Here is an 18075-nt window from a genome sequence, read left to right as displayed (position 1 = left end):
GTTGAAGTGTGACACGACAGACATTGAATTCCTGTGTTTGCTGGGGGAAGGGTGCTTTGAGGTTACTGATACATTCACCTTAATTGACCTCATTCGAGCAAGATTATAAATAAGGGAAACTATACCATCTTTGAGGGTGATTGACAGGCCGTGGCATCTGAAATCCATGTGCATTTTTCGCGGGGGGTTTTGGCTGCTGCATTTGACTCAGATAAATCCAGGGAATGGAAGGTGGGAGGCTGGAAACCTTCATTGTTAAACTGACTACATTTTGTCACCTTTTAACAACATAATTGCTAATTCATATGGGTGCCAACACAGGGGAGTTCTGGCTTGCTTATGCAGAAAAAAATAAAATAAAAGCTGAAGATATACTATGGACACTATGCAGCAAAAGTAAGCACTTTTGAGTCACAATTAGTTCAGTTGCAAAGTTCAGCACCATGTTTAGTTTTGTGCCATTAAACTCTGTAGGATTTGTGTTTGTTAAAAACAAATTTTCACAAGGCTGTAGCTGTAGCCTTACTTACCCACATTGTGACTGCTGTACAGTTGTGGATACGTTGTAAAAAGACATGTATCTTCAGTTAGCCTGATATCTAAATTAAATGATGCTGAGACATCTACGGAAATATATGCTGCCTAAAGGTATTAGTGGAATGTGCTGTAGTATTAGTACGAGGTTTGCTTTGCAATGATTCTCCATATGTAACAGTTACCTAGCAAAACTTGCCAGAGCCAAATGTCAATTCCTGCAAGATCAGAATGGAAGTGATAAGATTTTTTAAAAATACAATTGCACGTTCAAGCATCTCTGTAAAACGGAGCTTTAACTGTTCAGCAATATGTTCTCAGAACAAGAATGAGTTTCATGGGTAGTGAAATCAATCCATGATCCCGGGGTAGATTTCAGCATAAACTATCAATATGTAGAAACAAAAACAATTGAATCAATGAAATCGTACGTATGCCTTACATTGAGCTGTCACTGGTCCACCTTGCTTCTTCTTGCCTGTTCAGTTCGGTGGCTCCTCACCAGGTCTCAGTCGGAGGTATTTCCTAGCTCTGTGGACTCTTTATGTCAGGGAATGTATGCAGCACATACACACTACAACCGAGCTATGGGCTAGGTAACATTAAACACCCTTTTCTCAAACACAGGCTTTTGACTCCATGTATAAGACACTTGCAGAAGTTGTGCTACTGTCATCTCATGGTTGCTCCTGCACAGTCCTAGTGACATTTGCAACTGTCACCCACTAAGACTGGAGTGAACATACAGTGACAACTACACTAGCCTCCAGTGGCGGTGCTTTCCCTTGTATGGTAAATAATGGCACCATGTTCATTTAACAGAAGATGCATACATTGCTGGGAGTGTTGTGGGAGCAACCACCAGATAGCCAGCACCACTTCAAGTTATGTATGACACAGGCATTGCATGATTGGCTGGCCCAGCTATTGGACAAATGGGATACATGCCACAGGATCTTATCCTGCCTAGGAAACCCTGGTGTTCTTCTTATCATTGCCAGGACACATAACTACTCAGTCCTGGCCAGGACTAGCTGGATTACCAAAGCAACAAAAATGATTGCTTGAGATGGTAAGGGTTGTTGATGAAGCTGTTTGCAACCCATACGTTGTCCCTTACCACATCACAAGAAGCCAGTTCATATTTTTTGGGGGAGCAAAGGGGCAAATGCAGTTCACAGCAAATGTACTTATGGATATAAAAAGGTAAAGGGACCCCTGACCATTAGGTCCAGTCGTGACCGACTCTGGGGTTGCGGCGCTCATCTCGCTTTATTGGCTGAGGGAGCTTCCAGGTCATGTGGCCAGCATGACTAAGCCACTTCTGGAGAACCAGAGCAGCGCACAGAAACACCATTTACCTTCCCGCCGGAGCGGTACCTATTTATCTACTTGCACTTTGACGTGCTTTCGAACTGCTAGGTTGGCAGGAGCAGGGACCGAGCAACGGGAGCTCACCCTGTCGTGGGGATTCGAACCGCCGACCTTCTGATCAGCAAGTCCTATGCTCTGTGGTTTAACCCACAGCACCACCCGCATCCCACTCATGGGTATATCCATGATCAAAATTTCAGAAAAAGTGGTGCATTTTAGAAAACTTTTTGTGGTTGATTATGTGAGTATGGGGTGCACACATAGGCCTCCCTAAATAGCTCCCCATCTGCATTTTAATAATCCTGGATGTAGATACTCTCTAGACTTAGTGTGAAGAAGTAGAAGGAAAGAGGCAAATCAATGATGTGCAATGGGTGTGGATCCTAGTAGAGGTAGGAGTTCAAATAATGGAGGGGAAAGGGGTCACCCTTGTTTGCATGCTTGCAGATGGACAAGGCAGAGTTGGGTTGCCATCTCCCATGCTTGGGGGTAGCCTTATTAGTCTCATTGCAATTGCCCTATTCTGGTTCTCAGTCCACAAGGAAGAGCTTTTACCTACCTCCCAAGACTGTTGTGAAGATGAGGCTATATCTTTCCTATCTCTGGCTGAGGATAAGCTATGAAAAGCCAATTAGTGGCGCTGTCAAGTTTGGCCTGTGAATGGCAAGATGCTAGCCAACAGAAATATGGTCTGAGACTGTGTTCCTAGCCGGAAAGTGAAGCTATAGATTGGGAGACTCCATAAATGGAATGTGACATTTATAGATATTTGGTCATTACTTGGCAGGTGCCTGGGTTTTTTTGTGTGTCATGAGAAATATTTCAAAATCTGCTTATTATGAGGCTGTTGTAGCTTAGCTTATAGTAGTTTACCCAGAGTTTTGTTACGGCTAATAATTCTGGAACCATTTGGCAGGTTGATGTGTGTGGGGCCAACAGAGATGTGTAATTTCATGTTGCTGTCTTTCCTGCTGATTTTTTGCATCGTAGTTTCGGCTGTGGATTCTGGGCCTTCCTTATGCTAAGTCCAGAGCTTGCTGGAATGGCATGTCTGCTGCGGGAAATGGCGGTCCCAGACCTCCCCTCCTTTCCTGGTGGATATGTACTGTATTTTTAACTTTATAAGACTCACCAGACCACAAGACGCACCTAGTTTTTGGAGGAAGAAAACAAGAAAAAAAATATTCTGAATCTCAGGAGCCAGAACAGCAAGAGGGATCGCTGCGCAGTGAAAGCAGTAATCCCTCTTGCTGTTCTGGCTTCTGTGATAGCTGCGCAGCCTGCATTCGCTCCATAAGACGCACACACATTTCCCCTTACTTTTTAGGAGGGGAAAAGTGAGTCTTATAGAGCAAAAAATACGGTAGTTTAAAGAGGAACAAATGCGTGACAGCGAGCTCCTTGCTCTCTTCGTTGGCTTCCTTGTACAGTGGTACCTTGGGTTAAGAACTTCATTTCTTCTGGAGGTCCGTTCTTAACCTGAGGTACCACTTTAGCTAATGGGGCCTCTTGCTGCTGCCGCCATGCAATTTCTCTTCTCATCCTGAAGCAAAGTTCTTAACCCGAGGTACTATTTCTTGGTTAGCGGAGTCTGTAACCTGAAGCATCTGTAACCTGAAGCGTCTGTAACATGAGGTACCACTGTATAGGGGTGGGGAACCTCATAATTCATCTACTTGCATGTTTACTCCTAGGTAAGTCCAACTGAATTCCATGGGGCTTACCTCTGAGCCAACATCCGGAGCATGGCCCTGTCAGCGTGCAATATTATACCTTAAAAATAAACTAGAAGTTACCGAGGGAGAGAGGCACGGGTTTACTGTCTTCGGTTTTTGCCATGCATCTTCTAATAATGCCTCATTCTGGCTTAACTGAGAGATCAGAAATCGTGGCCTCCCCTCTTTGCTTTTTAAATGACTTCTGCACTTTGGGGGCTGTGAATAAAAAGACAGTGGCTGTTCCCAGCGCAGGAGGGTGGTTTAGAAGGCAAAGGTCAGCCTTTCTCCAACAAGCAGGCCGGCACACACACAAACACGCTCTGTTGCTCACCTGTGCCAAGTTCCTTTGATACAAGTCAGCATTTTCTTCCCCAAAATGAAGTTAACTCCAGTGACCTGCTGGGTGGTATAAGTGAGTTAACGGAGATATAATTCTTCTCACGTGCTGTTGTTCTTCACAGTTTCCTCTAATTAATGAAAGCGTTTCTGTATCTTCCCTTCCCCTCTTTTCAGTGTGCTGCTCTGGTTGGTGAAGACCAGCCACTTTGCCCAGATCTTCCAGAACTTGACCTCTCTGAATTAGATGTGAATGACTTGGATGCCGACAGCTTTCTGGGAGGACTCAAGTGGTACAGTGACCAATCAGAAATCATTTCCAATCAGTATGCCAATGAATCATCAAACATATTTGAGGTAAGGAAAAGCTGTTCCATGTAAGCATCTTTTTTTAATGACACGGATGACGGTCTTTATCTGCTCTGATTTCTAATGTTTTCAAGCTGCAGTGCTTGCAGCTATCTTTCCGATTCCTTGGATATGGCTTCGGATTAGTGGGTGCTAATCCTGTAAAGAAATGGCAAAAATATCAAGATATTTAGGGGCCAGTGTCAGTATTTCAAATGGCCAAAGCAAGGGTCTCAGGGATGACAGTTTGGATTTCTAAAATTCTGGATCACTGGATTGAAGCCCGGGAATAACTCAGGGGTGAAATTTTGTGGCTTAGAACAGAATCTGGCACCTTTTGGCAAAAGGCTGACAAAGTCAGTTGTCAGACTAGGACAAAAGGGGGAGTTTTCTGACCCTGCTAGTGATAGTATATTGGTTTTGTTTATCTGACTGGTAAAGCACTGGTTGGATGACAACTCTAGGGTGACATGCAGTTCAGGAGTGCTTGAGCTGCAAAGTTTGTTTACAAGGCGGTTCAGTGGGCCTGGGGGTAGCACTGCCTAGATCCTGTCTTCCCCCGCCCCATGGAGGTAACCTGAGCATGACATTGCAGCACATTCAGCAACACAGTATACAACAGTCTTGCCAGCCATTCCCTAACAGCCTCCATGTTGACAGCACTGACTCCCACAAATTGTGGAATGCTGTATTGGCAAAGAAGGAGCAAACACATGTGTGTGGCAAGTGGGCACCCTCTTGCGTTGCCACCCTGGCCCACAGATGCAGTAGGCCTGCGGTGACTTCAAGCACTCGTGCATCTGTGGTGAAGGCAGGAAGAGTACAGAAGTCAATATGCCCTGTGGATCTACACACATTGCCAATCAACACATTTTTGACTGGCCAATGCCCAGATGTAGGACCTAGAAAACTTGTAGTGTCATTGTTAGGAGGCTAGCCAAGGGAACCCATGGACCACTTTCCCCATGATTATCCTCCCTTCCAGTTTTTTATTCTTCCACTGGCAGAGTTGTGCCAGCAGCAGAGCTATGCCAGCATAAAATAATATGGGTAGGAGACCTGGACCTACGTAAATCCAAAAGCAAACCAGAGGTAGAGTTGGAGCTGTTAATTTTGAAAGTTCACCACCACCCCTTTCCCCCCACATTCTGGTGCAACTAGTCATGTGGAAATTCCCCCCACCTTCTTTACAAAAATTGCAACCAGCACCGGAATAGCATGTTCTATATCATCTGGCAGCGAGACGTGAAATAGACAAATTTTATTTATTTGTTTGAAACACTTTCTGTCCTGCTCTTTGGCCAAAAAGGCTCCCAGAGCAGCTTCCATGCAATTAATAAAAACAAGACAGACCCTGCCTGCAAGCTTTTCATTTGTATCTTTGTCTTTTAGACTGTAAAAGACACAGGGGGGAAGAAGAAAACTGGAAAACTCAGACAGCAGTTCTGAGTTACATAATAGTTCTTATGACCAGCTAGAATGGAAACAGTTTAGGGAGGGGCGGATCCATATGGAACTAGCCTTCCAGGAGATGCAATGGACTGCTCCTGCTTCTCATCTTTTCCCCTGCCGCTGACTGATGGAAGGGCTTCTGCCAGGCCAGGTGAGAAGCCAGATGGAGAAGGTCTTTCAGCAGAGCTAATGGAGTCATCCTGCTTCCATCCGCATATCTCTACAACTAAACAAAGAAAAGCAAGCCTGATATGAACCAATGGAGTTGAGACACTTTTTAGGGGTGGTGGAGGAAAGAAAATAAATTATTATCCCAGGGTCAAAGTATTCCCATATCATCCCATGTCATGATACTGTTGGCGTATTGCTCATCCAGCAGTATGGTGGTCTCTTTCTGACCTGGTGGGCATTGTTGTGGGGGTATGTTGTGGACCTTTCGTTTTCCTGACGGATTTGAGCCATCCTTTGATCTAATAAGGAGGAGGGGTGGACTTTAGTCCCTTTGCCAAATTCCTGGTTGGGGTTACAGGGCTTCCAAAAACCTCTAAGACTTGTCGGAATGGCTTCCCAGAGGCTGGCTAAATGGGCTCCTGATGGCTTCGGTGGGATTTTGTCAAAGCCTTGCTTGCCCTCTGGAATGCGGAAATGGCTTATTTGGTTGACATGATGTTTTCTAGGGACTCTTTGATGCTGACTAGGGCATCAGTGGAGACAGACTCAGGTTAATGCAATAGGACAGGACGTAGAACCTGCTTTGGAGCCTTCTTTGTCACCCTACCTGCAACATGGTATGTGTTTCCCCACCATTATTGTGCAGGTACAGTGCTGGCCAGTGAAGGCTTTCTGGGTGGTGATGGGACTTCTATATTCTGGCAACCAAGGTGTGCCTTTGCAAAGTGCTTTGCAGATTGCTTGCATTTTGACTTTACTCTACATTAGTTGCAGATAGGGTTCTGGATGTTCTTGCACTGGTCACATTTATGTGTAAAACTTCCAATTTCTGCAGTCTGAGGATGTGGACAGGTTACCTGGTGCATGTTTGCCTCTCCTGGCTCTGGGGTGCTGGCAAGTGGAGGTTGTTTGTGCCTCCTTGAAGAAAGGGGAATTGCCTGTGGCTTTGGGAGTGGTTGTGGCAGGCCCCCTTCAGATTCCACTGATAACCTTTGCCCAGTCTCTGAAGTGTTGTCTTTTGGCAAAATGCTCCAGTGTGTGGCAGCCCAGCTTCAAGCCTTCATTGCTAGCTATGATAATCTAGGATCCCGTATCAGTCTAGTTTACAACCTGTTTGCAACAGATGTTTGCACAATGACTTGCACTGCACTTGGTGGATGTCCTGCACTGTAAGATGATCATGGAATACATCATGGTCCCCTCTATGGCATTCAGTACCATGAACCATGGTATCCTTCTGATCTACCTTGCTGACATGCAGCTAGGGAGTCTCTCTCTCTCCCTCCCTCTCTCTCCCTCTCTCTCCCTCTCTCTCCCTCTCTGTTTTCTGGTCATTTTCTAGTCTCACTTTTCTGGCCCCAGTCAGGTAGAACTCTCTGTCACAAGAGACTAGGGCCCTGCAGGATCTGACATCTTTCCACAGGGCCTCTTCCGCCAGGCTTTTGGTTCAGGCCCAGTCTGACCCCCTTCCTTCTTCTTTCCTCTTTCTATGGGACCCTGTATGTAAGTGGCCTCTTGGCTCCTTCTCGCAGCCTTTCTCAACCTGTGGGTCCCCAGATGTTGTTGAACTACAACTCCCATCACCCCTAGCTAGCAAGGCCAGAGCTCAGGGATGATGGGAGTTGTAGTCCAACAACATCTGGGGACCCACAGGTTGAGAACTGCTGTATCGGCTCACATGGGATCAGCACGGGTGGCCAGGCCTGGTGAACATTTAATATTCCTTACCCCTACGGTTGTGATTCGTGGGTTCCCACCTAATTTTATTTTGATTTTACATGTGATTTTGAACTGTATTTTAATCAGTCGTTTGATTTTGTGTTTTTAATGTTTTATATATATTTGGTGTTAGCCGCCCTGAGCCTGGTCTTGGCCGTGGAGGGTGGGGTATAAATAAATTTATTATTATTATTACCATTATTATTATTATTATGGAGCATAGGTCTTGGAAGGTGGTACTCAAACTGTTGCCCTGTGGTCATTGCTATAAGGCTTCACCTTGCATCTTTTGCTATTTAACAGCTATGCAGAACCAGCAGGTGAGATAATCTTTTTGGTACCGTTGATGGCACCTAGTTCTATTTCTGTTTTTCATCAAGTACCATGGTGATAGGTAGCAGGTTGCGAATGAGTGTTTGGAATTGGAAGCGGTTTGTTGGATGTGGTGAAGAGGTCTTACTGGTTAGGATGCCGGGTGGTCTAGGAACAAGCCCACAGCCTTTCCTAGGTGGGGTTGCATTCTGTCAACCTCAGCTAGCATGGGCAATGGCCAGGGATAATGGGACTTGTCGGCCAGAAACTTCGAAAGGGCAATAGATTCCCCAACCTGTTCTAAAGGAAATATTTATTTGTCCCTCTTACTTAGGTAGGGCTGGGTGAAGAACCCACCTCCCACAAACTTTGCAACCTTTTTTGTGGGCTGTGATGCTGGGGTTCCCTTTGGTTAGTTTTGTTGTTCTTGGGGGAGGCCGTGGACATGGGGAAGTTTGCCCATTGTGATGGGTGGGAAAGGGAGGTGTAGCTATAGTTTCCCTGTATAATATGAACAACCCATATTTTTCCACTGCTGTTCTGGAATCCACAGGAATAGCGGCAGCTTGCTTTAGCTCCCTTGGTCCTTTAGAAGCACAACTCAGCTACCTTTTGGGAAGCGTTTTGTTCCCCATTCCCAAATTTGTGCCTAATGATACTTTGGCTGTGTGTGTGAGAGAGAGAAGGGGTAGGGAGAGAATGGCAGCCCAGCAAGGTGTTCAAGGGAAATGATGTGTCTGTTCCTGTATTGCTTATTCTGGTTGCCTTCCTGATCAGTTGGTTCCTTTCCTTTCTGACCCAGGAGGCAAGAGGTTGGTGCTGCAGCCTCAGCAATTTTGGGCAACTTGTTCCTCCAGCAAATATTAGGGGGCTGGCAAGCAAATTCCCTTTTGACTAGCTTGTGCCACATTACCATCTCTATGTGCCTAGCTTGTGCCACATTACCATCAATATGTGGCAAAGCTGTTTTTAAGGAATCCCTTATTTATTAAAAATAATTTATATCCTCCCTCCCTCAAGAGTCCAGAGCAGTGTACACTAAACACAGTAAAACTATATAAAAAAAAACAGTAGCGCAACAATAAAACGAAGAGCAGCCAAAATCTCCAGATGGACTCAAACTAATTTAAAAAATGGGGGGTGGGGGTAGGAATGTAACTGACTTTAGCACAAGCACTGAAAGTGCCAAATGAATATCCACTGGAGGTGGAGGGGGCGCTACTGGAAAGTCCCTCTTGGGTATTGTCACCTGAAGACCTTTCAGTGGTTTCCAGACTTCCTAAATTCAGGATGTTGTGCTGTGAGTGTGTGTCCAGGACTTGAAGCAGGAAGTCTTTGATCTGATGCTGATGCTTAGCCTAGTGAGCTGAACTGGGACTATATTTTGCTCATCCCTCAGAACCCTCATTAAATGTTGAGGGAGTTGTTGACTTTCTGTTAAGGTTGTGATGAAAATTTGGATTCTTTAGGTAGATCAAAGCAGAAGTGGATCTAGAAGTGGCCCTTCTATGCAAACCTCTGGATTCTGTTGGATCAAAGGTAAAGGACCCCTGGACGGTTAAGTCCAGTCAAAGGCAACTATGGGGTGGTGGCGCTCATCTCACTTTCAGACTAAGGGAGCCGGCGTTTGTCCACAGACAGCTTTCTGGGTCATGTGGACAGCAAGACTAAGCTGTATCTGGCACAACGGAACACCGTGATGGAAACCAGAGCCCACAGAAATTCCATTTACCTTCCCGCCGCAACTGTACCTATTTATATACTTGCACTGGTGTACTTTCGAACTGCTAGGTTGGCAGGAGCTGGGACAGAGCAACGGGAGCTCACTCCCTCGCAGGGATTCAAACTGCCGACCTTTCGATTGGCAAGCCCAAGAGGCTCAGTGGTTCAGACCACAGTGATAACCATATTGCCTCCACAGAACCAATCTATGCAGGCAGGGTGAATCACGTAGTAATACTCACACCATTTTTTATTGCAGAACAGGGATCACTTGTTTGAGGTTTCGGGACTTGTGTACCCCCCCCCCCGAGTGCAATCTAACACCACCCTGCGTAGGTTGATATGGGGGGGGGGCAAAGTTTTATTTTTTTAAAGCAACCCAGGACTGCTGCCCTGATCAAATTTGCATTGCTGCTTCAAAGTTAAAAGTGCAACGAAAACCTTTGGGAGGTGCAGTCATAGATGGCTTGCATTGTAATGCACTTTGGCACCTTGGATAAGCCGACTGGTCCCACTCGGCTCCCATCCGTTCTCCCAGAGCATCAGCTCTCCAAAAGCAAACAGCATGCCTTTGGGACGCCCCCCCCCCACAGCCCCTGCTTCCCTTCTCCTCTTTGCCAGTCAGCTATAAAGTTCCCACTTTGCGTCTTTCTCCATGCCAAGCTCTCAAGCACCTCTTTGGGATGGGAGCTCTGTCCAGAAGCTCATTGCTGCTGGTAGAGTGCAATTGGATTTACTTCCCCGTAAGTGTGATTACAGTTTCAGACTTAATCTTCTTCTAACGATTAAGAGTCTGGCCAAAGAACCTTTTTTTCTTACTGTTGAGCAGGGGAAAGGTTCAGCGGTTCCCAAAAGGAATTGGGTGTGTATGCTAAATCGAGCAGCCAAAATGAAGTGACATGTGTCTTCTTGACCACCAGGTTTACCCTCTAGCACTTTGTGACGTACACTGCCACTGTTTTGCCAGCTTTTCTTTTAAATTAAGGTACAATTAAGCCTTGTCATTTCATTAGAGAAATTTATAGAGATGGATGTATGCAGTAGCTATGCAAGCTACTGCTGTTCGTGTCTTTGAACAGAGATGCATATTCTGTATTCTCACACTTGGAAGATTTAGATTGCAGGAGTGGGGGAATCAAAATGCTTCAAAGCTCCTAATTATATTTTTTTAAAAAATACTTCTGCATATTTGAAAGAGGGATTTACCTTGACATGCTTCTAAATGGAGGGAATCTTATATTTTAAAAATTAGGTCCGATTTTAAATTTACATAAATACCATGTAAACATTATCTGTCTCAAACTTAATGCCATCAGAAATACCAATACACCTGTTACAAGACAAAAACAGTGCCCAGTTTTGTTTAAAAGTCATATTGGCTGCATTGTAATTGTTCCTACCTAGTAGTTTTGTGCATGACTATTATCTTCCATAACTTCTTTTTGAAAATATGAACAAATAAAAGTATTTGATGGATCAGCTTACCTCAGGAGTGCATCTTTGTTTAGCCATAGAACATGACCACCTTTTTGTAAAAAAACAACAACAAAAAAAACACTAGCAAGAATATAACAGAATATTCTTTCTCTGTAACACCATAAGTAGCTAATGGCGAAGAGGAGTCCACTATAGAAATGAAAAACAGTATTTTAAAATGTTTGCCATTGTACAAAACAACAATATATAAAATATTGATAAATGCAGGTCATACAAAATCTGGCCATGTAATTGCATAATGGCAAACAACATTCTAAGTTGGCCTCTGACATTGTAGGAAGCCGAGTCTTGTTATTTATTGATGATCTATTTATTTTATTTATTTAACAAATTTATGTACTACTTGGTGGTAGAGAAAACCTCAAAGCAGTTTACAAGGAAGATAAAACCACAAAATAATCACTAAACGTTTTACAACCATAATTTAAAACATACAAGAGGTTAGAACGGTAATAGAAAATATACTGAAACAAATTAAAATTCCTACAGACTCTCTGGGTAAGCTTGTCTAAATAAGAATGTCTTCAGCAGGCACTGAAAAGAGTACAGTGAAGGCACCTGCCTGATACCAATTTTAACATTTAACCTAATATTGATGATCATGATAATATACACCGCCTACAGTCTGAAGTGCTTGACTTGCAGCAACTGATACGTTGTGCAAGTCTGCTGATCCTACATTTTGGTTCCAAGAGTGGAATTTGCCTGTTAAAATGTGGAGAGGTCACATTTTTTCTGCACAATGTGTGGGTTTGTTGAGCTGTAGCTGTCTCTGTCCAGTGTGGATTGCGAAATATTGCTTGAAGCACTGGTAGATGCTTTGCATCCTATTTGAGGCAAAACAAGAACACATTCTTCTTGGCCCTTGTGCAGGTAACTTCAGAGCCAACAGTTTATGTGTTCCTGCCTCTCCCCTCTGAATTTGCGACCAGACAGGGTTAGTTTGATCTGACATGGATATTGGAGAAACAGGATGATATTCCTCTAGATTCTGGCCACTTGCTCTAAGGTTTCTCAAAGCTTTGATGCTTAGTTAACTTTTGGAGGACCGAAGGAAGGAAAATAAGTCAACAGCTCTCTTAAAACACAATTTATGTATGGCTGCCAGTGATGCTGAAAGTTAGACTTCCCCCTCCGATCTTCACAATTTCCCTCCATGTTTCCTTTGTCTTAACACTTTCACTGTACAGTAGTACCTCAGGTTACATACGCTTCAGGTTACAGACTCCACTAACCCAGAAATAGTACCTCAGGGTAAGAACGTTGCTTCAGGATGAGAACAGAAATCATGCTCCGGCAGTGCGGCAGCAGCAGGAGGCCCCATTAACTAAAGTGGTGCATCAGGTTAAGAACAGTTTCAGGTTAAGAACGGACCTCCAGAATGAATTAAGTTCTTAACCCAAGGTACCACTGTACTGACTCCCTGTTGCTACACAGCTTCAAAAAAAGGTAAAAAAAGGTAAAGGTAAAGGACCCCTGGATGGTTAAGTCCAGTCAAAGGTGACTATGGGGTTTCAGCGCTCATCTTGCTTTCAGGCTGAGGGAGCTGGTGTTTGTCCACAGACAGCTTCCCAGGTCATATGGACAGCAGGACTAAACTGCTTCTGGTGCAATGGAAGCCAGAGTGCACGAAAACGCCATTTACCTTCCCACCACAGCAGTGCCCATTTATCTACTTGCCCTGGTGTGCTTTCGAACTGCTAGGTTGGCAGAAGCTGGGACAGAGCAACGGGAGCTCACCCCATCACAGGGATTCAAACCGCCGACCTTCTGATCGGCAAGTCCAAGAGGCTCAGTGATCTAGACCACAGCGCCACCTGCTTCCCTGTATACAACCAAATGCTGGATTATTCCTCCATGCTGCTTTCAAGAGAGATTTTGCCACAAGGTTTCACCTTTGTTAAATTTCATGTTCTTTTCCTGCATATTGAATAAATACCTCAGGTTTTATAGTTGAACCAGAGCTGGCCCAAGACACCTTGCTGCTTAAGGCAGGGAATCCACTCCCCTGTCCCCAAGGCCTTTGGGAATTGGGGTATTCTGCAATGGTAATTGTGCATATGGAATGAGGGAAGGGACCTGCAGCAATAAATGACGAGTAGTCTCTTATGTACCACAATTTATAACTGGCAATATCTGTCAGATCAGAGCTAAATTGTGTATTGTGTCTCAGCCCTGCCCCCTCATCTATTTTCATGGCAAAACAATATACAGTGGTACCTCAGGTTAAGTACTTAATTCGTTCCGGAGGTCCGTACTTAACCTGAAACTGTTCTTAACCTGAAGCACCACTTTGGCTAATGGGGCCTCCTGCTGCTGCTGCGCCGCTGCTGCACGATTTCTGTTCTCATCCTGAAGCAAAGTTCTTAACCTGAGGTACTATTTCTGGGTTAGCAGAGTATGTAACCTGAAGCGTATGTAACCTGAAGCGTATGTAACCCGAGGTACCACTGTACCTCTTTGAGTAAAGAGCACAGGAAAAGAGCATTTTCTTTGCCACTATAGCAGGCAAACTCTGGCCCTCCAGATGTTGTGAGACTACAGTTCCCATCATCCCTGACCACTGGTCCTGTTAGCTAGGGATGATGGGAGTTGTAGTTCCAAAACATCTAGAGGGCCGGAGTTTGCCTATGCCTCCACTATAGCCTGCCCCTGCATGCAGATTACAGTGGTGCCTCGCAAGACGAAATTAATTCGTTCCGCAAGTTTTTTCTTCTTGCGAGTTTTTCGTCTTGCGATGCACGGTTTCCCATAGGAATGCATTGAAAATCAATTAATGCGTTCCTATGGAAACCGCCTTCAGACCAGGTCCGGGGACAGTCTGTCCCCCGACCTCTTCTGAAGGCTGGGGGGGGGGGACAAGGGCTTTTCTCCCCACCTCCTGCCCCGCAAGGTCCGGGGACAGGAGGGCTTTGCTGCCGACCGCCAGCATTTTAAAAGCCCCCGCTGTCCTGGGGCGATTTTAAAATGCTGGTGGGCGGCAGCGAAAGCTTCGCTGCCGCCCGCCAGCATTTTAAGATCGCCCGGGACAGCAGAGAAGTCTCCGCTGCCCCGGGGGCTTTTAAAATGCTGGGGGTCGGCAGCGAAGGCTTCGCTGCCGCCCGCCAGCATTTTAAGATCGCCCGGGACAGCAGAGAAGTCTCCGCTGCCCCGGGGGCTCTTCTGAAGGCGGGCGGGGGGCGAAAGTCTTCCCCCCCCCGCCTGCCTTCAAAAGCCGTCCGGGACAGCGGAGAAAGGCGCTGCCTTTCTCCGCTCTCCCGGGAAGGCAGGTAGGGGGGAGCAAAGACTTTCGCCCCCCGCCCGCCTTCAGAAGAGGTCCTGGACCTCTTCTGAAGGCAGGCGGGGGGCGAAAGTCTTTGCTCCCCCCCGCCTGCCTTCAAAAGCCGTCCGCGATAGCGGGAAGCGCTTCCCTGCTATCCCCGACTGCTTTTAAAATTCTGGCGGTGGGGAGCAAAGCCTTTCGGCCCCCGCCGGCCTTCCTGGACCTCTTCTGAAGGCCAGAGGGGGGGAAAGGCTTTGCTCCCCACTGCCAGCATTTAAAAGAGGTCCCCGGAGATTTCCCTATGGGCTTTCGTCTTGCGAAGCAAGCCCATAGGGAAATTCGTCTTGCGAAGCGCCTCCAAAACAGAAAACCCTTTCGTCTTGCGGGTTTTCCGTCTTGTGAGGCATTCGTCTTGCGGGGTACCACTGTACATGACCCTCAGTTGGACTTAATTTAACAGAGTTGCCTTTTTACTTCTGCAATAAGGCAGTGTTTGCTGGTTTATACTTTTTGTGTATGGAGAAACATCCAGTCACATGAGCTTCCACCTGCAGTCTGAAGTCGTGCAGTCTAGATGCAGGTTTCCCATCTCGATGAGAGCTAGGCCAAAGTATGTGAGCGACTTAGCTGTATAGAGAAGGGATGCAGGTGGCGCTGTGGGTTAAACCACAGAGCCTAGGACTTGCTGATCAGAAGGTCGGCGGTTTGAATCCCTGCGACGGGCTGAGCTCCCGTTCCTCGGTCCCTGCTCCTGCCAACCTAGCTGTTCGAAAGCACGTCAAAGTGCAAGTAGATAAATAGGTACCACTCCGGCGGGAAGGTAAACGGCGTTTCTGTGCGCTGCTCTGGTTCGCCAGAAGCGGCTTAGTTCTGCTGGCCACATGACCTGGAAACTGTACGCCGCCTCCCTCAGCCAGTAAAGCAAGATGAGCGCCACAACCCCAAAGTCGGCCACGACTGGACCTAATGGTCAGGGGTCCCTTTACCTTTACTTTACCTGTATAGAGCAGCTACTCCATAGCTGGGGGGGGGGAGGGCTGCGGGCTATTCTATGATTCTTGGAAATCTTGGATTGCCTTCCTGTCTACCTAACTGTGCACCTATTTGCAACCTGCACCTTCTCTCTAAAGGATGCTTTTCCTGCTATAGCACCTTCTCAGGATTTCAGTGCTCTCTATTCAGTACTTTAATACCAATTTGGGGAAATGGGTACTCTCACTTCTGTACTGCCACTATGAATCCTATTGCACAGTTAAATGCCTGATGTGCATGTGTGTGTACAAGCTTACACACCAGCTTACAAGCCAGTGTGGTGTAGTGGTTAAGAGCGGTAGTCTTGTAATCTGGGGAACCGGGTTCGCTTCTCCGCTCCTCCACATGCAGCTGCTGGGTGACCTTGGGCCAGTCACACTTCTCTGAAGTCTCTCAGCCCCACTCACCTCACAGAGTGTTTGTTGTGGGGGAGGAAGGGAAAGGAGAATGTTAGCCGCTTTGAGACTCCTTCGGGTAGTGATAAAGCGGGATATCAAATCCAAACTCCTCCTCCTCCTGCTGCTTAAGTATATTGAACGTAATATTTAAATCCATGAAAGGATGTAATAAACACCTGGTATTCTACGGAGGTAGCTTTGGATACAGATATATGCATGGATGTTTTATATATGTATACATCTGAAGTCAATGTTGGGGTGAAAAGATCATTTATATTTTCTTCTTAAAAAGAGAAGGCATATGCTTGCTGCTCAGGAATAAGTCCCATTGAAATGAGTGGGACTTACACAAGAGCGATTTAAGGGGGTGACAACCGCCAGTCTCCAGCAGTGCTAGAAACAGTGACATTTGCAAAAGTAGCATGCGTTGATGCAGTGCAAATTTTACCTATTTAAGAAGACTTTCCCCTGAATTTCTTTCCTATTCTTTCAGTGAACCGAGATTTCAACTGCCACACTGTCATTATCATTGCAGCGAACAATTGAATGTGTGTGTTTGTGTTGTGTTCAGCTCAGTCCGAGGTACTTCCAGGACTGTGATGCAAGTAAGGTATTTGGAAAACAAAATCTAAGCTACTGTTCTTCTCTGTGGGCAGCCAAAGAAGTTTATTACAAGCCGTAAGGATGAGGGGGAACAAAAGGGATTCACAATGGAAGCATACACAGTGTGTCGTTCTTGGCAAAGAGGAAATTTTACAAAGATAAATGACTTTGTATCCATTTGGAATGGTTTTGCATGGCGAAGGCGATGGGGGCTTTTTATAGTCATCTGGGTAATTTGCATAGATTCATACCATAAAGCTCCAATATTCTGTTGGGGGCTCTGCTACTCCTGCAAAGTTATTCATTCAATGTTTGCAGCCAGATTGATTAATGAATTACCAGATCTTGCATAAAACGACTTGGCCTGACTTTTAAACAGCCCCTGATGTTTTCTTTGCAGAGTCTTGTGACTGGCGTCAATGGGTTTCTATGGGTCTAAGCCTCCTGCGGAGCTTTCTGAACTGGTCTGTTCCAGTATATATGGATAGATATGTATACGTGTGTGTGCGTGCACGTGTTTTTTAATTCCCCTTCTCGATTTTCTCCAAAACGAGTAGCCCAAGGCAGGCTGTTTAAGCAGATAAAATCTTGTGGGAGGGGGCCTCGTAGTAAGGCCCTCCACGCCTGCTACCCTTCAGTGCCAACTTGGCATGATTTATCATAGCCATCTATTCGGCACCATAGTCTGTAAGGTGAGTTGCCTGGTGTTACTAGCACAAAAATGCGTTACTGGCTCTCTGAACTTTGAAGGAAAGCCTCTGAGCTATTTGCAAAGTGCTGGTGCTTAGTGAATACTAAATTACATTTAGGAAATAGTCTAGAGCCACCAGTTATACTTCATTTTTATTCTTGACACAGACACCTAAATCAGAGAACAGTAACATTTCAGAGATTATGGAAGCAGTTTGGGTATGTTCCAACGCTATAATAGGATCAGAATTTTAAGGCCCTTTTTTATTATTACCAATAGTCACTTAGTTTCTACTGCAGTGTACTTTGTAGGGAATTACAGCTTTTACTAAAAAGATTAAAATGCTATTATGCAAATGATTGCAGTATGTTATTATGTTTACAAATTAACATCCATGGCTCAACACACAAATTAACTAACTATTCTATCTATATTATTAAGGATTTAATAAAGTAAGTGTTGATAAAAAGGGAGAGGAGCTTCAAATTGTTAATAGGAACTGATTGTGATTTAACGCTGGACTTAAAAAACTCTCACACATTGTGCTTAATGTTCTAGATGGGGCATTGGCCAAATGAAGCTCATCGTTGTACTTAAAGGAACGGAGGGTGGAATGAAGAGCAAAGCTGAATGTCCTGAGGTCTTAGTGAACATAAACTAGATTTCTCTAGGCTATATGACAGAAGAGGCAGCGTATCTGTAAATCTGAGGGAGGCATAAATGGTTATCCCCAACAAACCCACAGTTTGTTGAACTTTGTAAGTAGGTCATTGCAATTCTAATGACTATGTGTTTAAATGTTTTATATGTCTTTCAAAATGCATCCCACGTACTTAACAGCTTGCATCCCTCCGAAATGCACCTTTTATTATGAAATTTTTGTTACAGCAAATGGGATTTTGCGTG

At 45.3% G+C, this 18075-nt stretch overlaps 1 protein-coding gene across 6 annotated transcripts in view; it reads left to right on the top strand.

Annotated features, from left to right (window-relative positions):
- The window catches only part of PPARGC1A (PPARG coactivator 1 alpha), a 673798-nt gene that overhangs the window by 562587 nt on the left and 93136 nt on the right, over positions 1–18075 (top strand). For all 6 annotated transcript variants that reach the window (XR_014011494.1, XM_081207651.1, XM_081207654.1 and 3 more), the window contains one exon: positions 4140–4319. Coding sequence is in view for 5 of the 6 variants with exons in the window: in XM_081207651.1 (XP_081063777.1) it covers positions 4140–4319 (180 nt within the window). In the remaining variant the exon portion in view is untranslated. The remainder of the gene's footprint in view (positions 1–4139; positions 4320–18075) is intronic.

The sequence above is a fragment of the Podarcis bocagei genome, assembly GCF_964188305.1.
Source record: "Podarcis bocagei genome assembly, chromosome: 9".
Classification (NCBI taxonomy): Eukaryota; Metazoa; Chordata; class Lepidosauria; order Squamata; family Lacertidae; genus Podarcis; species Podarcis bocagei.
This window is presented reverse-complemented; position numbering and strand designations above follow the sequence as displayed.